The following is a 14,020-nucleotide window of genomic DNA, read 5'->3' as shown; positions in this document are numbered from 1 at the left end:
CATGTGGGGTACACCTAGACCTCGAAGTATTACCGATGTTTCAAGTAATATGCTGACAGATTACCTAGCTTCCTTGATGTCTGCCCTACATTCTTGTCGTTCACAGGTTGCCGCCGCATTTCCAGACAATACCGAGGTGGCACCGCATGAAATCGTTCCCGGAAGTCTGGTTCTTGTAAGGAACTTTGATCGTTCAAGTCCGCTGGAGCCTCGCTGGAAGGAGCCAAAACAGGTCCTCCTGGCCACCCGTACTGCCGTCAAGCTGGAAGGCAGGAAGGGCTGGGTGCATCTGTCTCACGTGAAAAAGTTTTATGGACTAAAGACTGTTTCCAAGAACATTTCCCAGGATTTGAAAGACTGCCAAAGTACTATTCTTAAGGACTGTCCCACAAAAGACAATGATATAAATTCCTCCCTGTTAGAGAAAACTCCGCAACAGGAGTATATGAAAAAATTAAGGTCTAGTAAAATAAGTCAGCCAGTTTGATTGTCTAAGTCCTCCCCTAGGTGAAACGGTTAGACCGGTTCTGACATGTATGAAATAGACCCCCATAGTGAGAGAGTTAGTCACAACTCAATCCGATGTATCGTTTTTCTAAGTTTCATATTGTTTTTCAGCCTTATGACTACCTGCACAAGTTATGCTTTTTATTTGTGTTTTCCAGTTCCTCATGTAAATAAGTCTTCTAATGTTACAGTAGAGCACACGTTTAGTGATCTGCCTCCTCATGAACTTTCTTATCGTCTTGCTATGCGTAATAACTCATTTATCCGCATGTTACATTATTCACACCAGACCAGCAATGCCACCAATTGTTGGGTGTGTGGTCGACTCCCCCCTTTCCAGACACCGAAGGGAGTTCTGCCACTCTTTCCTTATCCATTTTCACATAACGGTTCGTGTGGAGCATGGTCCACGTTAACGTCATCCTCAACAGATATGTCCTTTCTTAACAGTACATGTTTTCCAGACAAGCAAGGTTTTCCCCACAGAACAGGGTTAGATCTAGAAAATGAAGTTTATAATTTAGGTAATTATTCTTCGAATTTCATGGTCCTGAATGTTCAGTCTGATACTACTCCAGACTTACCTGCTATGTCAGTACTACCCGTTAAAGGTGAATTATGTGTCCGAAAGAATGGTTCCGTACATGTAGGACATAGTGATTGTACTATTATTGTCAAGTATAGTGACAGCAGGAAATCTATTTTCAAAGCTTCACGTCATTCTTATTTTGTTTGTGGTCAGACCGCATATGTTCGTCTGCCCCTCGATTGGGAGGGAACCTGTTACATTGCATTCCTACTGCCACCAGTTTTCCTAGCCCCACCTGACTATCATAGGAATTCCCACCTAGTACATACTAAACACAAGAGAGACCTCCCGATTGTCGATTATACTGAAACTGCTCTAGAACAATACATAGATATCAATAAAGGTGTCTTCCCCTATTTAGGTACTGTCGTGAATAGTAAACTGATACGTAGATTAACCAGAACCCTTGAAGCAGTAGTGATTGAGACTACCTCTGCTCTAGGTAACTTAACCGAAGAGCAATCCTTTATGAGAATTGTCGTGCTCCAGAATCGTCTCGTCCTTGACGTCATACTGGCCGATAGGGGCGGGGCATGTAGAGTCATCGGATCTAGTTGCTGCATTTTCATTCCTAATAACGCGCCGTCTGTTTATTCAGCTATAACCAGACTTCATAAAATTGCCCATCAGTTACACCAGGATCCAGGCACCTGGACATGGTCCGGTTGGTTCTGGAGTATAATTTCTGCCTGGGGATGGAAAGTATTGTCATTTCTAGGTATTGCAGTAGCGATCATATTCAGTTGCTGCCTCTGTATACAATGTGGCCCTGCGATTTGCGGCATTTGTGCTACCTCTTGTATTCCTAGTCCCAAGTCCCGTTCTAAATCCCGTTCCAAGAAAATTCGAGACGAGCAAATGATACTATATGAAATGATAGATGGTATCATGAATATTGATGTTTCCTGATGGAAACGTAGTGACAAGGAGGGAATGTGGAAAAGTAAATTTTGCCATGTTCTGTGTCCCTACGTGTTCCCCATCTTATGTTATGTGTGCATGATTAATATGCATATGTATTCCCCATGTTTGATTAAGGACGCAATTATAGTTGTGTCCATCTCTAGTATGCCAGTTTCCAGTTCTCATGAAAGCTACGAGTATTAGGCCTATGTAAAGTTACGTTGCCACGTTTCTCAGTGTGCACGTTATTTCATTGAAAAGTCTCCGTTTCTAGGCCTCGAAAGGGCCCGGACACCAGATTCAGCTCCTGTCTCCTGAGCCCTCGCTGAGGAGCGATACAGCCCCCACCTGTGTTCCTGACCCTTCACTTACTTCCTGCCTCACAGTGCCCGGCTTGGCCTGGCTCTGCCTCTGAGTCTGCCAAGAGTATGTTATGATTCTAGTTATCAGTCCAGCCCTCCTTCTCTGCATTCCTAAGCTACTGAATCGCATCAATAGTTTCAGTCATCGTCTAGTCTTTACGTCTCCATGTAAGAGAAAATACTGTATTAATGGTCATTTAATATTCTTCAACACGCACTACATGTAGAATAATGCATGCACCAGTCTTAGAGTCTGTTAGCCTTTACCCCGATAACTTTTGGATTCTATCAACATGTTCTCTAAACATCAGATACTAGATAGTGTTTGGGTACATGTCGCCCTGACTCTCCAGACTTCAGTCTCTGCTCCTAGCGCAGAAGTCATAGCCCCCAGCTTCTCCTAGTAATACGTCATTGTCAGTTTGCGCGCACCACTAGGTTAGAGGTTCCAGCTCCTCAGGTAGCCCCCTCCATGTTTCCGCCCCATTTATGACATATTCTGTTACGTTTACATCACATGTCTATGTATACGCCTCCTGTTACACCCACTTTCACCCTTATCTTTCGCGACTGCTATGCACCACACCCACTGCTCCGCCTATTGTATGTACTGCAATGAAACTGTTTTAGTATATATGCTTGTGCACTGTTATTAAAGTGTGCTAGCTAGCCATCCCAGATCTTGCAGGTTGTCCTGTTCCTGTCCTTATGCTGTATTAAACCTGCAAACTCCTACTACCTCGAATCTTGACTCTTATTTATTGAGCTACCTGTTATTACTATATCCAGTCAAAAATAGATCCGGTATTATTTATTTATATACCACAGTTCCAACGATTGAGTCACATACAGACTGGAGGATCGTTTGCCCGTCTTTGAGAAAATCTGGGGTAAATTTCTTCCAACCCAGGATTGACCACCATTTCAAGCTGACTGATGGTAGAACAATGCTTCAATGGGACAATGGGGAGAAACAAGAATACTGTTGTGGGCCCAATTCTACTAGGCCTTAGAGTGGACCCTAGAAGTGGTAGCTTTACCTTCAATGTTTTTCACTAATGATTGTCATCATAGCTACAGTATGGCCGGATCTGGTGGCTTAGTGGATTAATGTGTCCCTGTAGGGGCCTGTGTTCGACCTCACAGTCACAGGTTAAAATTCCTGTAGGTCAACTCAGCCTTTCATCTTTCTGAGGTCTATTAAATGAGTACCATTGAGTTAACAATAACATCTGTTAATCTGAGCTAAGATACCATACTGGGTGAACATTCACTGAACAAATACACATGTTATTTTTTTATGTTAGAATAATCTATGGGATGGACTGATTGGTGGGGGGGAAAGCGCTTGGGCATGATGGTATGGAAGTTTAGCATATATTGCCTATTATTGTGCGGGCTTTATTTCCCGGAGCAAGTTACCTTCGGCCATTAATACAGATATTACTGTTTATTGTTATCAATACGTAGACACCAATGATTATACTCCACATGAATACACACCTTAATGTATAACAAGCAGGACGAAAGTTATGAGGTCTGTTATGATGGAAAAAAAATTCCATTTTTTTTCGTTCTCTTAAAGATATGTGCAATGTTTGATTTGATGCTCAAAAAATAATTTATATAAAAAAATAACAGTTTTACCATCTTTGAGGAAAGAGGCAAAAGACAGATTTTGGCACAATCTTTCTGGTAAATTATCATATTGTAATGTATTGCAACATTCATATAAAGTTTATTTCCCTTATCTGGCGCACTGAACCACTTTCCTACATGGGCAGCATGCTACGCTGTGTGGGATGTAGGCTTGGGTGGTGAACTACGCTATGTTCGTTTAATTTGAGACGTTTTCCATGCTCCATTGAGCTTGCAGAGTTCTGATAAAACTCTGCTCCACATAGCGCAGTTTTTTCACCACTCTCGCTTGCCAACGGTAAGTTGGCAAGCGCGAACGAGGAAAATCCAATGCAGAACGCTTTGCAGCAAGATTTCTCAACGTGGGCGATTGTGAATGGTCTCCGACGGCTCACGTTGAGAAACTTTCTGTTCGCATTGGAGTAGCTACTGCTTCAGTAGAACTTCAACAAGAGCAGCAAAAAGAAGCAACACCCTCTTGTCCTGTGCTGGATGCCATTTGTGCTGATTTTACAGCACAGGACAAAAAGCCGGTGGTAAAAATCAGTGTGAAAGGCACGAGGTAACGCACTCTGCAGCTCATGGAACTCCCCGTAGCCTGGCGGAGTTTACGTAGAACTCCGCGAACTCCACCCAGGCGTGGTAGGATGTGTGGCTGGGAAATTGTTGTCTTTGTTTTTGATCCAATGTGGGTAGGGTTTCCATGTCATACATGAGGACCGTTATTGTATTATAGGATGCAACACTTGGCAGTGTAGTGGATGGAGAAGTGTGAGAAGCAGACACACAGTTTATGGGTTGCAGTAGTTGGCAGCTCTGCAGGTCCCTTTATGGTATTTCTTATGCTTACAGTCTACTAAGATGGTTACTGCCCTGCGTTGCGCAATCTGCGGTATTATGTTTAAAAGTATATGGTCCTGAGCAGGCATGGTTGGAGAAAGAAGTGGTGGGGAGATCATATCTGAATGTCATTGTGAGATGTAAAGAAGTGGTCATAGTATGTAGTAGTTGGAACCTACAGTGGTGTACTAGATTTGATCCCTCTTGCATTTGGCACATCGATTCAGTTATTCCATACTTGTTCAGTACTGGGAGATGGACAAAATCTGTAGCAGATATTATGTGTGTGTAAGAGAATTTAACCATATATTACAATTGACTGATGGCCACTATTTTGGTGGTACTGTTAGTGTGGGTCAGAGGATTACCAATGAATTGAAATGACTATGTAATACATTGGCTGGCCATAGGTCAACCCTTCATAACTTACCTGGATACAGAAAATGGTGTGCTGGTTGGACTGTTCCAATCCACCCTGGCCAATATAGAAAATGAACTATTGGTATCCTTATGTGATATCAACAAATTGATCGTCAGTCTACTTTTGTTGTACTGTCCTACTGATGCTCCATTAACCAAACAACACTTGTTTATGGAAGAACTCTGACTGCACGTTTTGGAGAGGGAAAATGTAGTATTGTTGGGCAATTTAAATCTCTGATTATTGGCCACAGTGTTGCAGCACTTGCATTCACAAATGATCAGGCAGTGTGTTACCTTTTTGACCCTTTGCGGACAGCAAGAGAAGCCATAACCATAGGGGACCGAGTTCCATTTACTCTGGACTGGCCATTACGGGGCTCTTTTTTATATTTCTGCCTCAGGTCTGCAAAAACCCTGTACGTCTTCTTCAATGCAACCTGAATTAAACTGGGAAAAAGTTTGCCCAGCAACCATGGACCTCCTTTTGCCCAATGCCACGTACTCCTTCAGATCCTGTGCCTTCTGAACATATCCAAACCCAAACAATATAGCACAGGGTTTCCCAAACTGTTGTTCGTGACCCACTAATGGGCAGAGAGATAATTTTTGATGGGTCACAAAAGTGCTAGTCTAAATGTAAGTAATATTTAAATGATTAGTCCTGTTTTTGCACCAGTGTAAAGGTAGCTGAACACAGAGACATTTTAAGGCATGGATTAAATGTGTATTAGCCCAGGGCCCCAGCCTTTCAGGGGGCCCCTGATAGAGGCAGCTCTGTTCCACAGACAGTCCTGTCCTGATGACCTTCAAGCAATCAATCAATCAAAGACATCAGAATCGTCCTGGTGCTCACAGCTTAGAGAGACTGACTCTAAGCGATAGCAGAGCAGCGGGGGACTAATCTTTCTCAAAAACAAAGGTTTTTATTTATTTTTTTAGTGATAGAGAGAGAATCAGACCTATGAAGGTTAACTGTGAGAGCATTTCACAGTTTGGAAATCAGAAATCTAAAGGAACTGTCTCCCTGTCAATCCCTAGACAATTTTGGGACCTGCATCATATTATTATTATTATTATTATGCTGTTTTATTACGCGCTCAATTACTGCGGAGTATCCTGGCGCGAAATGAAAAAAGAAAACAGAAAAGGAAGAGTAAGCTATACGAAACAATTAAAAAGCCAACCTGAACAGATAGGTTTTCAAAGCTGTTTTAAACGGACCAAAGTTCAGGGTAGCTCGCAAGAATAGTGGAAGGTCATTCCAGGCAGAAGCGGCCTTCACCGCAACCGACTGCCCTCCCAGCCGACAGCGCTGGAAACGTGGGACCTGAAGCAGATGTTGAGCGGCAGAACGCAAAGGTCTGTTGGTAGAGTAACGGCTAAATCGTTTCATCAAATAGGCAGGACCATGACCATTTATAGCTTTATGAGCCAGTGTAAGAATTTTAAAAATGATCCGTTGTGGAACTGGCAACCAGTGCAATCTCTGCAGATGGTTCTTTACACTCACACGGCTAGAAATATTACATAGAAGTCTGGCGGTAGCATTTTGGATTACTTGGAGACGCCTCACCAAATAGGCCGGTGGAGCCGCTCAGCAAGGCATTGGCATAGTCAAGGCGTGAGAGAATTAATGCCCTCGCCACTGACTCTCTTGCTGTGGAAGGAAGATAAGGAAAAAACTTCCGTAACGCTTTAAGGGTCCCAAAGCAACCCCCTGTCAGTTTCTTAATGTGCGCCTCGAACCGGAGGTCTTCTCCGAACCAGATCCCTAAATTCTTACCGGGAACATTAACTGAATAGGGCATCGGAAAGCCCGCCGGCCAAAGTAAATCTCTAAAACTAGGGGGAAAATGACCATACAACAACATTTCCGTCTTATCCTCATTACATTTCAATTGTGAGGCAGCTAACCAATTAAAAACCGAGGAAAGACAGGACTGAATCAGCACTGTGTCAAGAACATTGCTAGGCCACGTAAATAGCAGCTGCGTGTCATCAGCATAGGCAATAATTTTGGCCCCCAGTTGTTCGGCCATCTTTATTTGACCCGAGCGATCTGCATTGCTTATAAGGTCGAAGTCTGTTTCTCGGATAAGAAGCGCCTTCACCTACGAAAGCTCAAAGTGCCAGAGTAAGGGCTTTAAATTTGATGCTCTTACTAACAGGCAGCCAGTGTGCATGCTTCAAATGGGGCGAAATAGACTGCCGAAGAGGAACTCTCTGGATAAGCTTTGCTGCTGCATTTTGAATGACTGAAGGCTTCCAATTAGAAAAGCAGGAAGGCCCAAATAGAGACTGTTAGCATAGTCTAAATGGGAGGTTACCTAGTTGTGAACCTCTGTTTTCTGTGCAGCCTCAGTACCAGGTGCAGCAGCCTCTTTAACAATTTAGGTTTAGCAATAAAGACAGACGATACATACTTAATTTGAGTGGAAAAGGAAAGGGTTGAATCAAATACTATTCCCAAATTTCTAGTGGAAGAGACCTGAGCTGGAAGGGGATTTAGTGCTTCCGGCCCTTATCGGCAATGGGGTGGGGGACCACTGGCTAAAAAAAATGGTCTTCTGTTTTGTCAGAATTTAGTTTGAGGAATTTAGAATCCATCCAACCAGTGAATCCCTTATGACACTCCTTAAGCTTGATGAGGGGCAGAATCTGAATGCTCCTGCAAAGACATAAAAGCTGGGTGTCATCAGCATATGAGACCACCTGCACACCCAAAGATTCCATTAAACAACTCAGAGGGGTAAAATATATGTTGAAGAGGGTAGGCCTCAAAGCTTAATCCTGAGGAACTCCATATAAAAGGGGTTCAGGGAGGGACGAGAAAGGGTGGAGATGCACCCATTGACTTCTGTCCTCCAAGAAAGATTTTAGCCAAGAGTGGGCCCTGCCTTGGATGTCTGCCAATCTTAGTCTGTCGAAAAGGGCATGCAAGACCGTATCGAGCGTGGCAGACAGGTCCAGCAAAACTACCGTTGCTGAGTGCCCACAGTCCAGGTTCTCTTTAATATACCCTGTAACCTCCAGTAAAGCAGATTCAGGGCTGAAACTTGATTTAAAGGTAGATTGTGAATCTTGAAGTAGGCCATTAGTTTTCACAAAAGATGACCACTGTTGATTTACCAGTTTCTCTAAGATTTTAGTAGCCACTGGCTCTGCATTAGGGGCAGATGTACGACTCTTACATTTTGCGACTTGCAAACTGCGTCGCTTTGCGACTCGCAAAATGCAATTTACATTGTGTCACAGACACCGTTAGCGATTCCTATTGGTGTTGCAAATTGCCCGCCTCATTAATATTCATGAGGCAGGTGCTACTTGCGACCCCATTAGGAATGGCCAGCATTCCCAGGGATAGTGGCCTGCTGAGGTCAGAAGACGACCATGTCTGTGACTCCTTTGTAAATAATTCAGAAAAGGGGGTGGTGATGAACAGAGTGCCTGAATTAAGCAGACCACTCTTACCCAGTCCAAAGATCAGGGCTTGATCCATCACGGTTTTTTAGCTCACTGCACCATCCCAGCTCAGAACTTGGCTATATGCAAATTAGTCTGTTCCTGTCCCAGTGCATGATGGGAACAGGGCAAACCAAACTACCAAGCCAATTCTTATACTGGGAAGGAAACAAGCTTCCGGGGACCGGTTTCTGCCATTTCAGGCGTCGTCGGCCCGGCTTGCTTGAATCCTGATGGTGCAATGAGCAAGGGACTCACATCTGAGTATACCCTTCAACGCTTATGGTGGACAAAATGATTCATGATCTTTGGACTGGGTAAGAGTGTTCTGCTTAATTCAGACACTCTGTTCATCACCACCCCCTTTTCTGAATCATTTTGTCCACCATAAGCGTGGAAGGGTATACTCAGACATGAGTCCCTTGCTCACTGCTCCATCAGGATTCAAGCAAGCCGGGCCGACGACGCCTGAAATGGCGGAAAACGGTCCCCGGAAGCTTGTCTCCTTTCTGGTGAAGAATTTGCTTGGTAGTTTGGTCTGCCCTGTTCCCATGATGCACTGGGCCAGGGACAGACTAATTTGCATATAGCCAGGTTCTGAGCTGGGATGGGGCAGTGAGCTAAATAACGGTGATGGATCAAGCCCTGATCTTTGGACTGGGTAAGAGTGGTCTGCTTAATTCAGACACTCTGTTCATCACCACCCCATTTTCTGAATCATTGCTTTGTAAATAAAGCAGGGTTTTTTTTTATATGCAGCCGGATGAATTTAAAAAATAAAAAATAAAACTGTTACAGTTTCATTTTTTAAGAGAAGGCACCACTGTGGGACCACTGCCTGCTTCTAAAAAATATTTTACCACTCACGAAGAGGATGGGGTCTCCTGAGGACCAATTCCTATTTGTGAGTTGTTTACTACCTACTTCAAGTAGGTGGTAAACTGCGAGTGTTTTGCAATCACAAAACTATCATACATTGCAGTTAGAATCGCTATTAGGAAAGGACATCCTTGGCAGCCCCTTCCTAATTGTGAGTCGCAAAATAGGGTTTGTACATGGGACAGACCAATTTTGCGGTCGCAAAACCGGCTGAATTCCCGTTTGCGACCACAAAAACCAGTCGTACATCTGCCCCTAGGTTTCTTAAGAAGGGATAAAAGGAAAGCGTGATTCCAATCCGAGGAAACAGACCTACTTCCAAAGAGGTGTCCCATATTTATGGAGCACCTCGAACTAATCTTAAACATACATTATTTTAAATACAATTTTCCTTTACTGTATTTTTAATATGAATAATGTGTGGGATTTTATTGCAGACATTTTGTAGGGAAATGATTTCTTTTTCACCCCCATGCAACATCCATAAAAAAGTGTCTTTTAGATCGAAACAAGTCCTCATATATCAGAAATCGGAGGGTGTCAGAGACTATTTGCAATATCATTAGCGAGCTGCTGCAGTTTTACACTATTAAAAACACACATTACAGTCCCCGAATATTAGATAGAAACACATTTTGGATTTGGACCAGTGTATCTTTGCACGCTCAGTGACCTAGCCAAACAGGGCATGAAGCTGTAACTGGATCAAAAATGCAAAGTTGTTTATAACTGGGTCCCCCAAAATACGTATGGCCCAGAGCCCGTAAAATCCTTAAGATATTCCTGGCTAAATAATGTCACTAAGTCCACTTTAACAAAACACCCTGGCAAATATTAAGAATATGGGGCATATTATCAACGGCCAGCGATAATTATCACTGGCCGTGCTTAGCTATAATTATATTATCGCAGGCTATCTCTGGAATTTATCGCCCTGGTAGAGCCATATTAACAACGCGTTTCGCCAGGGTGATAAAAATTCCAGAGATAGCGAGGTTATCGCCCTTTTGCAGGGAACATTGCTGGTTTTCCAGCGATGTTCCCTACAAAATGGCGATAACCTTGCTGATAGGACCCACAGGGTCGTATCAGCATAATCCACACCAATGTTGGGGATAGGTAAGTCTGCATTTTAGGAGACGTTAGTTTTTGGAGAAAACAGCTGTTTTCTCCAAAAACTGACGTGTGCTGAAATGCTGGGGCAGCCTTGTAAATATTGCAACGTGAACATTAGCGATATGTGCAAGGATGGCCATCCGGGGTACGCCCAGTGATGCCCACTTTGCATCTAATTAGAGATGCAAAGGGAGGCGTTGTGAAAAAGGATGCTAACATGCGATTATGCATGTTAGCACCCTCTTGTAAATAGGGTGATAGTTTTATCTCCGCTTTTTTGACTTTTTAAGCCAAAAAAGCGGAGATAAAGCCCTTGTAAATATGCCCCATAGTCTATTGTTTGCATGAGGTGCTTCTCCTACAAAACAGGAAACTATCTCTGTCAACCCAGTCAAAAAATAACACATGGACAGAGCTCCTTCTCTCTGCTGACTGCTCATGGGGAAGAAGGAACAATGCTCATGGGGAGGGCTGAAGAGTATATATTTAAGAAGTGCAAAGATATTGGAGTTTTGTTCAATGCAAGGTTGATTTAGTCTGAGAAATACCAGTTGGAATACCATTTTCCTGACTTTTTTTCCACAAAGTAAGCTGTGTTTGACTTATTTTGCTAAAACCGCAGATGCTGAGAAAGCGGAATTGATCATCTTGCCACTGAAAAAGTCATGCTCTTATATTTTGTGTTTGTGTTTTTGTTGCTCTCCCACCAGGCACCTCCCAAATCCGCTTCAGGACACAGCTGCTAATCTAGAAAGGCTGCAAGTCTGTTGAAAGAGCTGTGTGCTTAGTGGGATAATGGAACGTTTGACAAGTGGTGTTCTTATACATTTTCTGCTGTGCCTATAATTGTTTGCTTTCTTTCCCTGCAGTGTCTTGCTGAACAACTCCATCAAAGAAATACCTCAAAAAACCATTTGTGCAGAAATGCCTCGCTTGAACTGGCTGTGAGTATCTTTTCCCATTGTACAGGGGCTTGAAGAGGTCTTGGGCGGCGTTTCCTAGTACAATACAGAATTACTAAATTGATAAAATAATTAATTTTCTCACACCATAGGTCATAGCCAAAGTTCACGCTTGTTGGCCTGGGTCAGCTGGTAGTCTATCCTACCATGTACATGCTTGGAGTTACTAGTCAGTGTATCTTAATGCATATGTGTTCTTAGCCTTGGGAGTTAATTGTTAGCCTATTATATTGTGTACACATGGCTCTTTCTAGGCAGTATCTCAACCCTCGCACTGTGCACATGCTGGTAGGCCACTCTAGACTAATATACACAAATACTACACGGCCTGGAGTGTATTAGCTAGTGATGCACAACAAAGACTTTACGGGAGGCACTCTAGGTCAAAAATCTTTGCATAATCAGTTCATCCATCCATGCTTCTTAGGGGCTGAATCCGATTCGGAAAAAACCACTCCGAATAGCCGTACGGAGCGTTTTTCCCGTACGAATCGTAGCCTGCAGCCTTCCCCGTACGTAAGATGAAGTACGATTCATACCTGGAGCAGGACTCCGTACGAATCGTACAAAGACCGTACAACTCTAATCTCTGTACGATTCTCCCTCGAAACCTGCTGTACGCGACATCTGTACGGTTCGAAGCAGGTTTTCCCAACCCATGAAGTACGATTCGTGTCGGGTACGCACCGTACAACGCTTTTTTTACTGGAGCCAAAAACGGTTGGAGAAGCAGAGTACGTCTCGAAACAGGTACGGAACGCCCCCCCCCCCCCGGGTACGGTGCGTACACCCCATGATCATGGGGTGTACGCACCGTACCCCATGATCGCAGGGTGTACGGTGCGTACACCCTGCGATCATGGGGTACAGTGCGTACACCCCATGATCACAGGGGTACGCACAGTACACCTGCGATCATGGGGTGTACGCACCCTACGGTGTGTATGTGATTGTGTGGTTGTCCGTACGAATCGCCCTTACCTGACGTGGACCGTACGAATCGAGTCCTCACACCCCAGTCTGGATAGTACTCGTCGGGTCGTACGCCATGGTCACGAATCGTACGGTTCAATTTCCGAAGCCATATCGTACGGATCTTGGCTTGTTTTTCGTACGGTTTGAAAACATTTGGACGTATTTTTGGGAAACGGATCGTTCTACTACGCGAATCGGACGGGTTTGTACGATTCGTACGGAAACGGCTACGAATACGAATCGTCTGACTTTTTTTTTCCCTAATCGAAATCGACCCCTTAGTGTTCTGTATCTAAAACAGCAACACCACCTAGAATAATGTATCCAGTCTTATTTGATCAAATATGCTTGCTACAAATGTCAAACTAGGCACCATATCTTTCACATATCAATGTGACTCAAAAAATACTGAAACATATACATTATTTTCAACCGTTTTACACACTGTGGAAACATTGTCAGTACTGGTAGGATGCTAATGGGCTGCTGGGCTCAATGTGTGTCAACAAGACCGTTTTACCATTGATATCCTGGGAATTTACCTTACTTTTAAACCCAAAACTGAGCACCAAGACATGCCTTTAACAGTTCACTCTCAGAGTAGCCAAGTCGACCAGTTCAAGGCCCACTCATGGAGGTGTTGCGGGGCAGAGACTGAGAATTCAATGAAACATTTAATAGCAAATAATATTTCAATGTCTAGCCAGTGCTTTGATCTTAGCAGACAATACAATCTGCACTTAAATGCCAGAGGGCAATATTATGGTGTACTACTAGTAAGGTAACTTCTCATAGGAAATGGGGTAGTCTGTATCGACTCAATTTGGTCCTATGGGGCAGTTACTACTACATTAAGTGTAAGTATAAACTGTTGCACTTGTGTGGGGGTTCTACTGTGGTCCACCATCCACCCCTCTTAAACAATGGTGATTGAATAGCATGTAACATAAAACGTTCTCCACGTAGCGTTCCATTTTTCAGTGTACTTTGTCTTGTGCGCTTAAGTCTCTGCATGCCAGTCCTGCTGGCTTGGGCAAGGGCTGCACCTTCTCAACGGGGTGTGTTGTCCACATGATCCACTGAGAAGGATTACGCAGACTTTGTCCCAGCCCAGCTGACACTGCTGCTGTCTCCAGTCGGTGGTACGGGCATTGGGGGAGAGAAGGTTGGCCTCTCCTGGATTTAATCGGTGTCAGATGAGCCACACTTGGCAATTTTCTTTGGGCCTAAACAAAACTCTGCAACCCAAACAAAGTGTAGAGCACATCCCAGTCTGCAGTAGTGATCCATTGCAGTGAGAAATCTGGGTCTAACACCAAACAATCCCCTCATCGCACTTTGCTTACTTCTGATGTGACGTCCTA

The 14,020-nt window shown here is 43.8% G+C and overlaps 1 protein-coding gene across 1 annotated transcript in view; it reads left to right on the top strand.

Moving 5' to 3' along the window:
* LOC144752040 (relaxin receptor 1-like) overlaps positions 1-14,020 on the top strand; it is a 998,955-nt gene that overhangs the window by 700,803 nt on the left and 284,132 nt on the right. The window contains exon 8 of the mRNA XM_078639991.1: positions 11,589-11,663. Within this exon, the coding sequence (XP_078496117.1) occupies positions 11,589-11,663 (75 nt within the window). The remainder of the gene's footprint in view (positions 1-11,588; positions 11,664-14,020) is intronic.

Source organism: Lissotriton helveticus, chromosome 4_2 (genome assembly GCF_964261635.1).
Source record: "Lissotriton helveticus chromosome 4_2, aLisHel1.1, whole genome shotgun sequence".
Taxonomy (NCBI): Eukaryota; Metazoa; Chordata; class Amphibia; order Caudata; family Salamandridae; genus Lissotriton; species Lissotriton helveticus.
This window is presented reverse-complemented; position numbering and strand designations above follow the sequence as displayed.